The sequence below is a fragment of the Taudactylus pleione genome, unplaced genomic scaffold, assembly GCF_031769625.1.
Source record: "Taudactylus pleione unplaced genomic scaffold, aTauple2 ptg000005l, whole genome shotgun sequence".
NCBI classification, from domain to species: domain Eukaryota; kingdom Metazoa; phylum Chordata; class Amphibia; order Anura; family Myobatrachidae; genus Taudactylus; species Taudactylus pleione.
The window spans coordinates 23,717,496-23,736,327 of NW_028284408.1; the positions used below are offsets into that span (position 1 = coordinate 23,717,496).

General features: G+C 44.0%; 1 protein-coding gene across 1 annotated transcript in view; it reads left to right on the forward strand.

Moving 5' to 3' along the window:
- CACNB3 (calcium voltage-gated channel auxiliary subunit beta 3) overlaps positions 1 to 18,832 on the forward strand; it is a 448,023-nt gene that overhangs the window by 148,509 nt on the left and 280,682 nt on the right. The window contains exon 2 of the mRNA XM_088448158.1: positions 15,988 to 16,110. Coding sequence (XP_088304284.1) covers positions 15,988 to 16,110 — 123 coding nt within the window. The remainder of the gene's footprint in view (positions 1 to 15,987; positions 16,111 to 18,832) is intronic.

Here is an 18,832-nt window from a genome sequence, read left to right on the forward strand (position 1 = left end):
TGTTAAAGGGTGGTGACACCCTCAAAGTGTGCTACACAAACAATAAAAATATTCTTCTTTTTTTTTCTGTCTTTGTGAATTGTGTGGGCTGTAGCCGCACTTGCATCCTCAAAGCAGCAGCGACAAGCGTGCGTCTGTCTGTTAAAGGATTACATCGGTGACAGCATCCAAGTAGGCATGTCAGACAGTCCGTACCTGTACTCGCAGGAAAAATAAGCAATTTGGAGGTCCCTGTACTACACTACACAGCCCAGCCAGCCCTAACTCCCACCCTCCCTCTTCACTGTCCACAGCCGAGTGAGAAAATGGCGCCGACGCGGGTACCTTATATAGGATCCAAAACCCGCGAGACTCGGAAGGCGGGATGATGACGTTTTGCCTCGATTTCAGATCCGAGTCAGGCGGGAAAAGTCGAGCCTGACTCGGATCTGCCTCGGATCGGGGGGGCTCGGGGGGGTTCGGATTTCAGAAATCCGAACCCGCTCACCCCTAATATATATATATATATATATATATATATATACTGTATATATATATATACACAAACATACAATCCTGTCTTGATGGCTTGAACATTATGTGACAATTCTGAACCTTGACAAAGGTCTCTCATGGGACCGAAACGTTGGATCTAGTCTTTCATATAACACTGGTGGTATGTAATTAAAAGGATGTTTGCAATGGTGAGTGCCCTCACAGTTTGTGATTTTTAGGATACAAGTGGACCTCCAGATTTTTTCTGATGGTGTCATTGAGGTGTATATATATATATATATATATATATATATATATATATACCAATTTTTACATAGTATTTATTTGGAAGAGCAAAAGAAGTATCAGCAAAATTTAAGAAAAAAAACAGGCTAATTTACCTCACCACAGTCTGTTGGTGAAGGCTCGGGATGCTGGGCTGCCAGTCACTCTGGCTCCTAGGGGAGACTTACATCCAGGGAAGGTGAAGAAGGAGCCTGCAGCTTTATGCCTGAACTGACGTTTTACCGGGGGTCGGCGCCGAAGATTACTTCCTGCTCCCCGGCCTGTAGCCTTGCTCTTCTAGCTTTCTTGGGGGCCGCAGTGGAAGGGAAGAGCCGGCGCCTGGGACAGCATCATGTGCGATGACATTCGTATTCCTATTGCCCAGAGGACTGGACCAACTGACAGCACTGGTAAGGGGAAGGTGTTGGGGAGGCTCAATAATTTGTTTGGCCTATTTGTGGAATGCGCTGGTCGGGCAGCCGGAATATTTAGTTTGTAATTAACTATTAGGTGCCAGGGCCCCATTTTGTGCCCCTGAACCTCGGGGCCCCTCTAAACATCGGGGCCTGGGATGGATGTACCCTTTGTACCCCCCTGTAGCCGAGCCTGCAATCCCGATCAAAGGTAAGCTGGGCGCCGGGCACGGACAGCCGCGTGGGGTGGGGGGTTTAGGTTAGAGGCTCCCATGGGGGACTTAGGGTCTGGCAGTCCCCCGGGAGGGTTAGGCTAGGGGAAGGGGGGGTTAGGGTTAGGCACCCCCCCGGAAGACTTAGGTTTAGGCTGCGGGGAAGGGGAGTTAGGTTTAGGCACTTAGAGGGGGGTTAGGATTAGGCACTTGGGGGGGAGATTAGGGTTAGGCACCCCTAAAGGAGGGTTAGGGTAGGGAATTAGGTTAGCGGCACTTACCTAAATTAGCAGTCGGGATCTTCACCCCTGCCGGGCTACAGCTGTTGGTAAATCATACTAATTCCATAGGAGCACATGTGTAGCTCTTGGCTCACATCGTAATTGATGATTCCTGCTATGTGACCCACTTCATAACTAGTTCTAATTGTCTGTAATCTGTTTAATATCTTACATGGGATGCATTAGGAATATGGGAAGGGGGAACAGCACAAGGGGTAGTCGAGCCTATCGGAGGTGCTGCATAATCTCTTTTGATATCACCAACCTAAAAAATTATGACCTATGTATATTATGCCCCGCATAATAAATAGGTTGTTTTTGTGCTATATATTTAGGAAATGCTGTATTCATAGATGTAATGAAAGAATATAATGTTTAAATTGTGTAATGATAAAGAAATTCTCTCGATGATCATGTATTGTATTTTCTCTGTTTTATACAGAGCTATTTGTTTTATGTTTGATGTTTGCTGAGTTAGTTTTATCTCTGATAGGAAGTGTATTCCTTCTGCACATTTATCACATTCATTTGTACATGGGAGACGTTTTATTTAAAAACCTCCAAACAGCATCTACAACCACATGAGCAAGCAGAAAATAGATTTCATTTTCAGCAGCACGATGAGCCTGATTGTTTCTTTAAAGCTAATTTCCGGCCAAGATGTATTAAGAAAGATGCATGTTCAAGGGTTGGAAACAGATTACATTTGGCAGAAAAACAAAATAAAAAGGCATTTTCTTTCTGCTGTGGTGCAATTTTACTCCTTCAGCATCTCTTTCAATGTTAGTACAAAATTTTATTTCTGCTGTGGTGCAATTTTACTCCTTCAGTATCTCTTTCAATGTTAGTACTAAATTATGGATCTGAGCTCTCTGAATAGTATTGTACAGCATGGGCATTCTGAGAATTTCCTGGATCTGTGCAGTGCTTGAGCAACCCCCACTTCTATATGTATAGCTATTAACATTTGTAAATAAAAAATTGGGATGGGCCCTATTTATCAATATTATTTTTACTACAAATATGTGAAAAAGGGTGTTTTTACACCCTATTCACATTATTTTAGTATCACATAAATATATTAAAGGGCAATTGGAGTCGTTTTCGTTAAAAATGACTCCAGTCCCTTTAATTCACATATTTTTAGTGTGCAAACCGCATTTCCCATGCTGGAAAATGCGATCTGCCTGAGATTTACTAAAATCAATTGTAAAAAATCCCAGGGAAAGCCCAGCGATAATAACGCCATCTTCAGGTGGCGTTATCAGGACTTTCCCCCCGGTTCCCTGACTCCTGCTATGTTCTGACAGGCAGAGCAGAGCTTGGAGCCGGCCCCAGTGATCAGCTTTGTGGTCTAACTAGACCACAAGCTGGTCTGACAGGCAGAGCAGAGCTTGGAGCCTGACCCAGTGATCAGCTTTGTGGTCTATCTAGACCACAAGCTGGTCACCTATAAAAAAAAAAAAAACACTTCTCTGCACCACGACCTCCTCTCACCAGCAGATAAGCTGATGACTGCAGTCATCTGAGATGCAGTAAAGTACCAGCTGGAACTTTCCTGCATCTCAGCTGACTGTGGCATCAGCTGATCAGCCGGTCAGAGGTGGTCACTGCTCATCCCCCGGTGTACAGTAGGTAAGTGTGAACCAGGGGCAGGGGGCTACGACAGCAGCCACAAGGGGATTTGTGCGGAAAGGAGCCCATAGGTTTCTATGGGCAATGCCATCTATAGATGGTGTTGTCTATCTGGCACAAGCTCCAAAAACTTTTGCTTTATGGAGCTTGGTGCACGACTGCACATAGCAGCCCCATAGCATTCAATGGGGACTGGAATGCTGGCGGGCCACAGCGCATATACCTGGAAGTCCTCACAACGCAAAGGACAGCTGTTATAAAAAAACCTGTACTTTGCATTTTTATTCGCATTTCTTCATGCATACGGTGATAATAAATGCAGCTATGCATGCAATGAGTGGCGGGATTTTTCACATTCAATATGTGATGCATGATACATCTCACCCCAATGCCCTAGGAAGGTAGATGTGTGTTACTGAAAAAACAAAAGCATGTGTCTCCAATGTACATAAGGTCCATTTTGTATACATGACCATTCCACTTAAAGCATAGTTATGTTACTGCATGCACATTGTGTTGTATACTGTATTACAATTATTCACAACAATAATGCCAGTGCAGAGGGTGCTGCCGCTATGAGGCTCGAATGCGAGGGTAGCCCCCTCCAATCTTATTTTCAGTTGCAAAACTACCGCCAGTGCAGGAGGTTTGGTCATTATGTGGCACCATGGTGTGGGTGGCCAGCAATGCCAGACCACCCTTGTGAGGCCCTGCTCTTCTCCACTAAGCAGGTATGGGGGCTAGCACATACACAGTGAAAGCCCCAACCATCCCACTGCAAAGCCATACTCCACGCCTGATTCTTTCCTCCAATAGTCCAGATGGAAATGACAAATAATGTGAATACACAGCAAACTAAGAGGTCAACATCCACGCAGCCAATTAGAGTCGGCTAGATATCGTTATTGATGGTTACCATGATTATTGGCTAATTTTACCCCAGCCTTCCAGTACTTGGCAAGAAACATTCTTCCAAAAAGGCATATTAGTGGAAGAATTTAAGTTTAGTTATGTGGTTATTACGTAGATCTATACATGCGCAGTGTGGCTCCTCTGCTTGCGAAGATCATTAAACATCAGAGAATTATGCAAATATTAGATTTACGTAAATCTCTGAATCCGGCCCTTTGTTATGTGAAGCTGTTAGCTACTTATGCGGCCTGTTATTCAATCTGTCATTTTAAAAATAAGACAGGTATGCATGGCAGTATTGGGCATCACAATTAAAATTGGCTTTCCAATGGAGGAATGGGACAGTCAGAAGGTTGCTACTTATTTTAGCCTTTGGTATGGTAACACGCAAGCCAGTTGTTTAAACTCAAAATGGAGTTGAATGGCCAAACCTCTCACACATTTTCCGCTGAAGATATTATTAAGCTCAATTTTGTATCTAGATGGTGTTTGCATTTAATTTTTCCTTTTAGTTACACTAAATATAGACCTTTATCCACTACATGCCAGTCATACACCTCACACATGCTATATAATGTCCGTCGATCTTACATGTACGCCACAATTTCCCCATATGCCACTCAGACCTCTTCACATGCCTCTCAGAGCACCCAAAATCCCCACCCACATGCCCTTCAGACAACCCACATGCCACTCCACCACATACATACACAATTTGGAAGTGTTGTTGTGAATCTCCAGCATTGTGGAAGCCATGGTGAGGGGGCAAAGAAATACATATAACCTATGCACCCTTATTGACATTCCTGCCTCTTCTATGTTTAGTCTTTAATAGCACTGTAAAGAGGTGCTGTATGACCTGCATGGCAATATTAACAAATGAAAGGCAGAGAGATATTGTCAGACAGTGTAATGATCTCTTTAGCTGACATGCTCAAACCACTTTATGAGTTTATTTTGACATCAGCTCATTTATCACTCCAAGTTAATGGCTGCAAAAGTGTTTGCCTGTTATTCCCATCCATGCTGTAGTGCTGAGACAGGCCTGTAATCCTCCAGAGAGCCTATTACCTCAGGAGGAAAGCTCGGATGGAGGAGGGGAACACAGAGAGGCTTTTCATCCTATTGCACTGTGGGAACACAGAGAGCACACGGTGGAGAGCAGAGCTCAGATATGGAGAACATTCAGCGTATAATGCTAATTGGTAACATAGGGATCTGTTAGGGAAAAAGACTATATGTAACCGTTTGATGTAGCCTACATAACATGGCGTTACGGCGTTCTGTCATCACAGCAGAGGAACATGTAATTTTTCATAAGGGGCATGTTTGTCATGTACCTGCATTGCCACGTTATTAAACTTATACCCGCAATATGCTGTTATCCTAAAATTAATTTGAACATCTTTTTAAGCCTGGATTTGTCTTGTAGAGTTGGACACATTTTTCGTGAAAAGCACAAAATGCATACGGAAGGAGCGTTGTGTCCAGCTCTGCAACATTAGCAATGATGCAGGGCCGGCGGTTCAAATCCCGACAGCGGCAGCCCGGCAAGGGTGAAAATCCGGATCATCCCTAAGGTAAGTATCGCTAACTTAATTCCCCCCCTAACCCTAACCCTCCCTTAGGGGTGCCTAACCCTAATCCCCCTTCTCGGTGCCTAACCCTTACCTCCCCTTCCCCTAGCCTAAACCTAACCCTCCCGGGGTTGCAGGAGGGATCATCAGCGCTGCTGACCCCTGTCAGACTTTATCAGCTCCGTACCTCCTCTCATCCAGTAGGCACTATACCAATAGTGAGGGGAAGAGGACCCCGTATGCGCTGCGGGCCCCATAGCAACCACACCCCCTGCACCCATGGTAGCTACAACCCTGTGTGTGATATATACAGTATATATATATATATACAGTATATATATATATAATATATATATATCACAATACAAATACCAAAAGGGCACCACTGATGTATTGATTAGTTGTACAAGAAAAATATCTCATTATCTCATTTGGGGCGGGATGCATCTAGCATTGCATTTTGCAGGGATGCAACTCATTGCGGGATTTAACTCATTGCATGCATATCGGTGTACAAACGCCAATATGCATGAATAAACTTGCAAAGGACAGCTCTCCTGATAAGAGCTTTCCTTTGCAAGAGAGACTTCTGGGTTTATGACCCAGAAGTTCCTCTGGCATTCTTCTGCGCTTGCGCAGAATGAAACATGTGCCACGGGGGACAGTGGGAGGGATCCTATTGGATCCCTCTCAGTGAACTTTGCGAAGAGATGCCCATAGGCTTCTACTGGGCAACACCAGCTGAAGATGGCGTTGCCCACTGGCTACAAGCTGCAGAAAGTTTTGCTTGGTGCATATAAGAAATGCGGTCAAACCCCCGAAAACTGCATTTTCTTTTCAGGGGTTTGACCGCATAATAGATCATAGTGCATCCCGCCCTGGATGAGGTGATTATTTGCCTGTTCTCACTGGTACTCCTTGTTAAAACTTCCAACCAGTTAATCTTTCTTCCACATTCAAGTTTTCTGTGGAGGTCCTAGAAATAGACCATTGCACTAAAAATACCTAAAAAGGCCAATGAGCATTCATTGTGTAATATTTAAAAAAAAAAGAATAGAATTTATTTGATATATATATAGTTTGAATACACTTACATTAAAAATAGTTTGTTTTTGCACCACTTTAGAACTATCCTTTTGGCTCTTGATGTTAACTAAGGGGGTCATTCAGACCCGCTCGCGGGCGCAGGACACTCGCAAGTGGGTCGATGTTCCCCGCCACTGCGCATGCACACGACGGAGGGAGCTCCGTCGTGCGCATGCGCGAGACCCGGCGAGCGACGGGCTCTCCATCGCTCCGGGTCTCGCACCAAAGGGGGCGTGCTGTCGATGTTGATTGACAGCACGCCCCCTTTGGTGGGCGTGCCTGCCAGACGGAGGCGTTCCCATGGGAACGCCTACCGTCTGAAGCCGGCCCCACTGACATCACTAGTGATGTCAGTGGGAGTGATTTTGGCTCTGATAGAGCCAAAATCACTCCAGGGCTTGCGGCAGCGAGACCCTACTGCAGGGTCTCCATCACAAGCCTGATGGTCGCGATGGTCAAGACCATCGCGACCATCATCATGGACGCTCGCATATGCTGTGGGTGGTCACCCACAGCTATGCGAGCGGCCAGGAGGCCGCTCCATTTTCATGGAGGAGTGCCCTGATTCAGAGCGAGCGCTCTGGTCAGAGCATTCGGCTCTGAATCAGGCCCTAAGTCCACAACACTCTTCCTACAGGTGTGAGCTCCAGGTGGAATTATGAAAGTTCCTTTAAAGAGTGTCCACTCGTGAACCACTCAACAAGTTTCGTATTTTTTTTTACCTCTTCAAGGGTGTAATTTTGCAGTAAATGATTCGCTCTTGTCTTTACGCTTGTCAGGAATGGCGTGTACACTAGCTGCTGTGTGTGCTAGATGGCTTGACTCAGTTTCAAATACTATTTTTGCAATAATTTATCCTGTCTCTGCCATGACAACGCTGTCTCTGAAAGTTAAACAAAATTGGTCCATTGTAGGGGAGTGTTCTTTCTGGGTACTCAAACCTCACATGCATGCACCACTGATAAGTGTAAGGACTCGTAAGTGTAAGATGTGATCAAATCTGCTTATAGGAGGAGGCTTAAGTCTTTTTTTGTACAGAAATTTGCACAAAAAATTATGCATACGTCCAACTCTACATGAGGGCCCCAGTGAGCACATTTGTCAGGTACATTTTCCCAGCTGAAATCAAGCTCAAAAACTAATTTGTGGTGTCTGGGAGACATTGAAAATTGTTCCAGGAGCTAAATTGAATCTAATGTTTTCAGAAGATATTTAAGTGTTAACCAGCAAAACTTACCACATAGCTACACCTTCAGTCTGATGCTTGTACTGTCCATTCTACTTTAGTGTACATGGGCTTGCAAAGGTGAGGGAATGAAGAGAAAGTGCTGTCTACATGCATACTCATATTCCTCTTTCCCCGTTCTTAATTTATGGGTATTTTCTATAAACGGTTGTGTAATATGTTGATGCTCTATATATTAAGTAAAATCTTGTTAGTAAAAGGACAACTAAGTTCTCTTTATTTTAAGTTTCATATAATGTACTACATTAATGCTTTATTTTGCTGTATTCTTAAAATTAAGTAATTCTGAGTTCAGACTTAATACCAGAGCCATAACTAGGGATGCGAGTGGTGCCGCCGCACAGAGCACGGGGCTCTGTGGTCAGATCCAACGCTGCCCCACAGTCCCTGCATCTGGCTAGCACATGCCACCCTAACACCAGTTGATTGCTCCAGACATGCAGCCAACAGCTTGTATAGCACCCCAGGGCATCCTGAGGATGTTCTAGTGGTGCTGCTGTCCTTACCGGCACTGGCAGTCCTGCCCCCCTCAGCATGGGACCGGGGGCGTGGCCGGAACAGGGCACCGTGAAGCCCTGTTACAGCTCTGCTTAATACATCCAGGTCTTGTGGCTGCGAAACAAGCCCAAATCATGAAACAAGCCCAAATCATGAAACAAGCCCAAATCATCATTTTTCCAAAACCATGTTTGATGGGTTGTGATGTGGCTTTTAGCATTTTACGCTAAGACCTCACATCTCCACTTTGGTTTCTTTAGTTGATTTGAGTAGAGTACTTTGGTGCTACACAAAAAGCTCTGAGACAGTGAATGGGGGACCACACTTAAGGTTGCTCCATCTCGACTCTCTGTTGATATATATTAGTACCAAACCAAAACCCAACTTGTCACCCTGAAATGAACAACATAGGGCCCGATTCAGAGTAACTAGGGTATTTGATGCCCAGGGCAAGATAAAAAATGGAGCACCCCCCAGCCGTGTGCGCACTAAAACAGTGGGTGTGACCCACATGGTACAAGGGGCATGGCCACTGAAAATGGGGGGTTGTCAACATGACACACCACCATTTCTCGTCACTCTGGGAACATTCCTTTCCACTCTGCTGTAGTACTGTAGTGCCCTTTATGCAGTGCCCCCAGTAGTGCCCCTTATACAGTTTCCACAGTAGTGCCCCCTATGAAGTGCCCCTAGTACTGCTTCTTATGCAGTACCCCCAGTAGTGCTCCTTATACAATGCCCCCCAGTAGTGCCCCTTACACATGAAACACAGACAAACAAAATTGTACTTACCCGAATACCCGCGCCAGCCACTGTGTGCCCCCCCCCCGCCGCTGGGTCCAACAGCGGCCAGGGCACCTGTCCCGCTCGACCCACTGACTGTCAGCGCCAGCAAACTGCCAAGTAGTATCCAGCCATTGTGCTTGCTGAAGCTGATACCGTGGGCTCGGTGGTAAAGGGCGAAACAATAGTGTCCATGTTCTAACCTCCCTGAGATTTCCTCATCCTACCTTAACAAAGAGGAGCGGCCAAATAACTTGCTCTATAAATCATGTCCATGTGATAGACACATTTGAACATATTCTAGCTCAACAGCACAACAGAAGAAGCTGGGAAGCTGCATATGATTTCTTGATAAGATGTCATCCTGCAGCACCAGTTCTGCTTACCAAGGACCACTGGGCGCTTGCATCCAGAGTGTGGCTTAGCTGCAGGATAGACGGAATGGAGGAATATTTTCTTTTATACCTCTCTGCTTCTGGCTCCAAGCCTGGTATTATGGAAGTCAGCCACGTATCCATTACCAGCCTATTGCAGGGCAGCACATGCATCTTATATTATATATTAGACATATTTGAAGAAACTAAGCACAACACTATATTGCAGCCAGTACAGCTATCCTGGGCTTTGTTGGTATCCTTTCTTTAAAAGTCAAGTGATTGTTTGTCTGCGATGGCTGAAGTCAATTACTCTTCAATGAAACAGTTATCTAACCTCCATACTGAAGGTGAAGACTCATCCCTTACACAAACTTATATACCCTTGTTTACTCTTTCAGTGCCTATAATGAAGTGACAGCATGGGTTCTAGGGGAAAGTGTAATACCCAACAAGAAAATTCTCAGTGCTGCCTAATCACAGCCAATTACATCCGGCAAGTAACTATGCAAACTTGCCAAAAACTCACCATGTGTTCCAGCGAGTTTATTCTCGCCTAAAACTTGCACCCCATTACATTTACCCCCTGGTGAGGAATAGATGAGTCTTAATTATGGGCCTGATTCGGATCCGGATGCAGTTGCTTTTGCTATTGCCCTCCCTCTGCAATAGCGAATATATGCTAATGACTCAAAAGTGTACCTGAACATAGGGACGCCCACTGCTGCCTTCTCATATGTGTCCAACAACGTGCAATAATGTAAACATCAGAAACATTGAAGCAGATCGGGCGCCAAACGACCATCTGAATAAGTCTGACCTGTATCAAAAAGAGGCGCTTTCCAGCTGTGAGCAGGATCGCAGTGGCTAATATATACAGGCCCAGAAAACAGCGGCTAAACGGACCCGACCCAGCGTTTTTGTTGCCACTCCCTTTACCTCCCCCAAATGCCGACTACCTTTCAATTACTTTGCAAATAAATTAACTTTGTGACTGAAATCGCAATTCAATTACTTCTCGTGTGCATTGCGGCTCATACGCATGCGCAGTGGCGGACAATCGCTCAATCTGCAGAAAACATCGACTTTGCGTCCAGATCAGAATCAGGTCCTGTGTAAAAACTCGGATTTGAAAGATGTGTACTTTCTTTTTCACATTGTAGTTGTATTACATATATAGAGAAAATTTCAGTGACAGAAATACATTTATATATTTTCAGCGTTAGACTGAAATGCTGTGCTGGTTTGAATCACTTCTCGTATAATATAAAACATGCACACCCCAGCAAATTCATATTACATTGTATGACAAATTACATTGTAAGCATTTTTTTCACTGGCAGCACACAAAACAAATTAATTATTTCTCTGCTGGATTGTGAACATGCCCAGTCAGTGATATTTGCAAGTTAAGTACAAATGAGGATTGGTAATGTCAACTGTTATGCATAAAATATAATCAGACTCTTAAAACCCAGTTCACTATCATTTAAGCCGGTGATAACGGCTGTCATGCAGGAGGGTTTCCATAGTGACCTTTGCGAGCGACATTTTCTTTTCACACAAAATTTCCCTAGCCAAACGTGATTACATTGTTGGTAGTTTAAACAAGCTATTTTGTGCATATAAATTCTTATTGTACATATTTTACTTGTGTAAATGTAGTACCCTTTATTTTAGTAGTCAAGTGGGCTTTACACATTGAGTAGATGTTGTGTCCTAAGTCTGCATATATTCTAATAAAGTGGTTCTCAAACTCGGTCCTCAGGACCCCACACAGGTCACGTTTTCCAGGTCACCCAGCAGGCGCACAGGTGTTATCATTACTCACTGACACATTTTAAAAGGTCCACAGGTGGAGGTAATTATTTCACTTGTGATTTTGTGAGGAGACCTGGAAAACATGCACTGTTTGGGGTCCTGAGGACCGAGTTTGAGAAGCTGTGGTCTAATAAACTTGAATTCTGATCATGTGCAACAAACAGCTCACGTTGGGTAGGTGTAGCATCCTATGTCTATAACCGAATTGTATTATGGACATGCTCATTTGCCAGTTTATGTTGTTGATGTTGTATTCTGTAAAGAGTGTAAGTTCAGTAGTGACTTCGGTGGCCATTTTGGAATACGGCATGAAGCCTCCCTGGAGGAACAGGAAGACTGGAAGACCAGGCTCTCCAACATGACCTGTTCCATTAGGTTCAAAATGCTCTACTCCATTACTAATTGATGATTGTAGCCACCTGTGCTGAAACACCTGTCTCATCAATTAACTAGCTCAACACTGGTGACTGCAATCATACATTAGGTGGGAAGTCAAGAAGCAGAGCATTCTGTACCTGATGGGAGGGAGGATAGGGAAGACTGGAGTCTGCACAGTAGTGCACTCCTCTTTCAACATTAGCTTATTTTTGCATTATTGTCCGAGAGGTATCTGTTAGGATCCCTCCCAGTGTCCCCTATTGCTCGTGCATGCGCTGGCCGATGGCCATTCAGGCGCTCTAGAACTCACAGGTCATAAACCCAGAAGTCCTTACAACACAAATGACAGCTCTTATCAGAAGAGCTATCCTTTGCATTCTTAGGGCTCTATTCACTACAATCCGCATTTGTAATGTAGATTGTAGTGTGATATTATCGACTGAATTCGCATTGCGAATTCAGGCAATATCACAGGGATTTACTACAAATCCCTTGCAGGGACAGAGCTTGCGAGAAAGCTCTGTCCCTGCGAATCCCCTCCGCACTCTAGTCACGATATTTTTGCAAAACAATACCGTGACTAGTGCCACGCACACGCGCATGCGCCAACCGGCCGCCGCTGCTACCCCACCCTCCCGGTGCTAAGCCCCGCCCCCGACACTAAGCCCCGCACCCCGCAATCGCGGATCCCCCCGCAAACCCCCCTCCCTTAATAGTACTTACCTGCAGTCATCGGTGCTCCGGTGATGTCTTCCATGCCTCCGGTCAGCTGATATCCCATACTGCACTGGGACCCGATCACCTGATGACCGGGCCACAGTGCAGCATGGGAGACCAGCTGACCGAAGGGGGGTCATCACCGGAGCCCCCACCACCGGTCCCTGGAGTCAGGTAAGTGAATTTTTTTTTGACTATTTTTTTTTGCAGTGTATTAGCTTGCGGTCTGTTTAGACCACACAGCTGATCACTGGGACCGGCCGGGCTCTGCTCTGCCTTTTAGTATTTTTTTTACAATTTATTTTTAGTAACTTTGGTCGGATCACATTTCCCAAAACAATTATGGGAAATGCGATCTGCTTACTAAAAATAAGTGATACTTAGGGGTTGGAGTAGAATTTTACGAATTCTACTCCAATTGCCCTGTAATAACTATAGGTGATACTAAAATAATGTGAAAAGGGTGTGAAAACACCCTTTTTCACTTTATTTTAGTCAAAATAATGTTAATAAATAGAGCCCCAAACCACAATTGCACATGCATACAATGTTAACAAATGCTGCTATGCATGCACTAAGTGGAGACATGTATCATATGCATACTTTCCTACTCCCGCACCCCCGGAAAATAGGCACTCCTCCGGCAACCCGCCCACTTCCTAGAGAAGTGGGAAAAATGCACAGAAACTTACCTGTAATTGGTGGATCCGCAAGGAGGAAGCGGAGTCTAATGACGTGATTCTATGTTAATCACTTCATTTGGCCCCACCCCATACTTACTGACATCTGCGATTCCCTTCCTGGGGAAAGATGCAGGTGGGCGGAATCGGGGGCGGGGTCAGTTGAGTTGCGCCATTAAGCCCCGCACCCTCATGGGAATTTGCTGAGATCGCTGCATATTTTATTAGGGGGTAGGGCCAAATGATGCGATTCTCATAGTATTGCATTATAAGAGCTCGCCGCCTACACACAGACCCGCAGATCCCCGGGAATATTCTCCCCATTCTGCCCACTTCACTAGGAAGTGGGCGGAATGTGGGAGAAGTGCCTACTCTTCCGGGGGTGCAGGGGGTTACCTGTAAAATCACGAGCCTCCCGGAGGTTCTGGAAGAGTAGGCAAGTATGCCCCACCCCTATTTAAATATGCACGAATTGCAGCTGTTTGCCATGAGGGGGAGGGTACTAATAACACAAATCGCCCCTGCCCCGCCCCCATCACCTCCTATCTGCTTCTCCTCTCTCCGGGTTGCTACTGGAGAGAAGATAATCAAGGTAGGTAAGTTTGAGCATATGCAATATGTGATTTATTTATTTATTAACAGTTTCTTATATAGCGCAACATATTCCGCTGTGCTTTACAATTGTAAACATTAATAGAACAAAACTGGGTAATAACAGATATATAGGTAGGAAGGCCCTGTTGCTCGCAAAGCTTACAATCTATAGGATGCATGATATATCTCGTAGAGTGAATAGAATATTTGATCATGTCCAGTGATTTTGTTGGGTTTAGTGTTTGACTGACAATGTACACACATACACCTGTCCATCAAAATTGTCCCTTTCAATAGTTTTTCAATGTTGCCAATTATTACAACATTTTGCAGTAGTGTACCTGCTCAAGTGTATAATGCATCTATTACCCCTCAATCCCCTCAATCCCCGACCCTGGCACAGAGCAGAGTCATGGACCGGGACTCCAACCCTTTCACCCCTAGGGCTAAATGTAATAGCCTCTGAACTTCCGGACGCTGCGGGGATCTATGAGAGTCTCATCGTATTTTTAAAGTGGCAATCATTTTAAAGGCTTATCCAAGCTTATTCAGCCTTTAAAAGGAATGGCACTTTAAATATATGAGACTCTGATAAATCCCCACAGCGTTGGAAATTCAGAGGCTATTACATTTAGCCCATACACATGCATCGGGAAAAAGCCGGGTATTTAGGCTATGTGCGAAAGGGGTTTAATTCACAAAATGATACTGTGATAACCATGGACTATCAAAATATAGATACAACTTTCAAAAGTACACATGTAATAACAATGAAAATTGCCGGTGAGCATCAGGAAAAGCTGGAATAATAATCAGAATCACAAACTTCATGTTCATCATAACTATCGTCACTTAATATCTGTGATATATCATCAAATATGAGACAGAGGGTAGAGTGAGCCGATGTCTGTGAGAGCTTACAGTATAGCAGAGGGCGAAGCTGAGACAATAGAAACAAGAATGATGGGATGGCAGCTGGTAGTGCACAGGGAGTAGTATCAGGTGGTAGTTAGATGGGCTATAGAGAAGAGTATGTAATACAGCCCTATGCCCTGTAAATAATACAACCCAAATGCTGTGAATCAATTGCGCCTCCCCTAAATGGAAATGTACATGGTTATAAATGAAAACCTGACTTCACACTCCAGCCCGATATAAAGTTTGGACCTTTTCCATTAATTCATTTTAACTTTCCTAAGCTGCTTTTTGAAGCCTTATTTAGGTCTTCAATAAATCCAGAGAGTAAGGGAACTTCAGGGTTACACTCATAACAAGGGACTGGTGTGGACAGTGAAATGAAGGCTATTTCCATTGTCAGTTCTGCGTCATGTGCAGAATACTGTGTATACAGATGGCACTTTTTCTTATAGGAAGCAGTGATCCGTAGTGCACCAATCATCTCCCCTGCACCTCTCCTATATCTGCTGATGGAAAAACAGAATTAGCATGGATTAGTGAAAATCACCTTTGTGCACTAATCCTTAATGAAACTGTTCAGAATTGACAGAACGTGTTACATGTGTAATATTTCTTATGTGCAATCATCCAAAGTAGTGTATATGCAACACAGATAAACTAAATGTAAAGTACTGTAGACAACAATCTTCATATGCTTAATACATTACAATGATGTGTTCTGGCCGCATTGCTTAAAGACAGGGTGTAACTATAAATGTCTGGGCAAATTTGTGGTCAGGCGACATATACATAACAATGCCCGTTCCATCCCCAGTCTATATACAATAGGTAAGAGTAATCATTGTATTAGCAACAATCCGGCACATTGAAAGCCTGAATTATATATACATTTTATTAGCATTATTTCCAAATCATATAACTACCTGGAAGTTTGTTATAAAGTCATGTTACATTACCCATGGCTGCAGTTCTGCCCTTACACAACATTATTTGCTTAAATGTTTAGTGCTGTTCTTTTGAATTTACTTACCAGAAAATATTGATATCTTAAAGGATGACCAGTACAAGCCTTTATACTGTAAGTGACCTGATTACTCTTACAGGGTTCAGCTGATTCCTACACAAGTCGTCCATCGTTAGACTCCGACGTGTCACTGGAGGAGGACCGGGAAGCTGCCCGCCGCGAGGTGGAGAGGCAGGCTCAGCAACAGCTCGAGAGAGCCAGGGTACGTACCCGTCTCTTTAGAATTGCATTGGGAAAGAATAAAAGTTCATAAGAGATGCAGCATTGAAGGGCTATACTGCGGTTAAAAGGACGTTTACCCTATATTTTTTTATTTTCACTTTATACAGTAATTGTCTAAGGTAAATAAATATTACGAGATACATGCATAGAGATGTTCTTGTTATAGGACGTTGCCTAGTTTTTCACGAGGGGTCTAGTTAATCTGCTCGTAGAACTCAGCATTCATAAACCGTGATGTTGTTTGCCTTCTCTTCCACAAAATGTCTTTATTTCCTATAACCTTCAGTTCCTGAGGAGGTGTTGGTACTCCCTGAGCTCGCCCTTTCTCTTCTGTCAATATTACTGAGTGATGGTAATATCTGGGAGCATGTCCTCATGGAATGGAATATGTGATGGGGTACAGGATCACTGGGACTATGGCTTGATCTGCATCATAAAGAATTGACAGAGAACAGGGAAATAGCTAGCAGACACTAGCCCCTCAGTTTGTTCCTAGCCTGCAGAGAGGGATGACATAACACTATAGTATATCCTGCATAAACATTTCCCATTGCAAGGCACAAGTAATACCCCTTTCAGACATACAGCAAAAACCCAGGTATTTGGACGTGAATGTGCATCAACCTGGGTTTTTGCAATGTGTGAACAGAAACAACCCACGTCGAAGTCCTGTGTCCATGACCCTGCTTTCTACCAGGGTTTTTTCTTGGTGCAACCCGGGTAGCCTCTAGTGTGAATGCATCCAACCCAGGTTTTTAGACCCGGGTTATAAGAAATCTTTCTAATTGGATGTTCCGTGCACCTGCAGATGACATCAACTGCAGGCACCCGGACCACATGGCTGGGGAGCAAACGAAATTAAGTATGTATTATTTAATGTTATAAGTGTATTAGGTGATGAGCGACTGACGTACATTAGTGCGTTAATTTATAAAGTGTGCAATTTAACCAGCAAAACATAATACACAGAGTGTATATAGATGAAAAAATATAATCACAATTTAATAATAAACTAAATACACAAAACATACATGTAAATAGATACTGCTTAAGTAAGCGCAAATTGTGCTGATAAATTAATTATCCACAATGTGCAAAAAGTGCTTATAAATATTTAAAAAAATGCTAAACACAGTTCAACCGTTTAAAAGCGAGTAGAATTCATATACTTATATATTTAAAAAATCCAGTATCACAGAGGAATCAATAAATAAAAACAAGTAAAAAAGCTCATTAAAAAAAGTTCCAAACTTGTTCTTTTACAAAAATAAGAAGTTTGAGTGAAATGTAATGCTTACATGTAGTGCCCAGAGTCTATAAGTGCGGCACTGGCCGCGCTGCGCTCAGTGCGCTGCCGGCCGCTGGACTGAGAAGAGGGGTCCGTGATGGAGAGACACGGGCGACCTCCTCTCTTGAAACACCCCTGCCCATAACACGCCCACTGATTGGACCATTTTTGTCTGCACTAATTGCCACCTCCCAGTCACCACCCAGGAACGTCCACCACTTTTCTGATACCGTCTGTCCCAATCGCAACATAACTTTTGTGCTCTCTGTGGAACGCATGCGCTATAGGAGTTGTCAGAAAACCTAATAGTCATGCGCTCTTAATGAAATCTGTTACAATGGAAATAGGTAAACCAGAGGTCTCGTACAAAGCTTCTTTGAAAATGTGATTGTTCGGCATAAATGTATTTTTTCTGTTTTTGTGACGTTACTGATTTCTGTATACTTGTTTGGAAAAGTGCATGGAGCTGTGCAGATGGTTATGTTCCCTGCTGAGAGCCAACAAGGCCCAGTAATGCTTAATTACACACACTGTACGAGATTCCTTATTCCAGGACAAAATATTTCATTGGCAAAATACCACCGCAATTAAAATGCACAACTGTGACATGTAATAAAGACAAGTCCATGTCACCTTTCATTCATTATTTAGGAATAAATGAGGCTTGAATTAAGAGAATCTTAGGAGAAAAGTGTAAAAGTTGTTTTTAAAAAAGTGGCGGTACATAAATTGCCAGCGTAACCTGTTTTGCATGTGCCTTCCCAGCTGGAACCGCATGATGTTTGGCTGTGCACATTGCTGTTTATTACCTTACAGAGGGCCTGATTCAGCAAGGAACACAGTAGCTAATACGCATGCAATCGGTCGATTAATTTGCACTGCGCGTGCATCGCAACGTGCGTGCGCGAGCCAGACGCTGCGGTCAGAACTGCGTACGCAGAGGCAACGCAGACGAATGACAGAGTGATTTACAGGAAGTGCCGTTTGTGGGTGGTGACGAGATGCCAGTACGTGTCAACGCCATTGCAGGGCCGTGCATAAATTATCCACTGCTCTACCAGACACCTCCTGAGTACTCATAGCGTGCGCAGAAGTTAGCAATTCCTGAGTGATGTCTGGGCTTCCTTAACTGTGCGTAATGGTCCCATGTTTCTCGATGTTACCGATTAATCGCTATGTGGCCCTAGTATACGGATGTGAGTAAGGGGAAGTGGGCATACATATGTCAGGCTGCGTTCGCAATGCGAATGCAAACATTAAATATCACCGCTGATATTAACAACGCACATGCATGCGTATAAGCAGAATAGTGACCCATGCTTAATCAGGCCCAGAATCTTTGCTCATTTATGATGAAAAATTAGTGAAGATATATCACTTCGCAGTGCCTCCACCCCATCCCGAGGCACTCAGC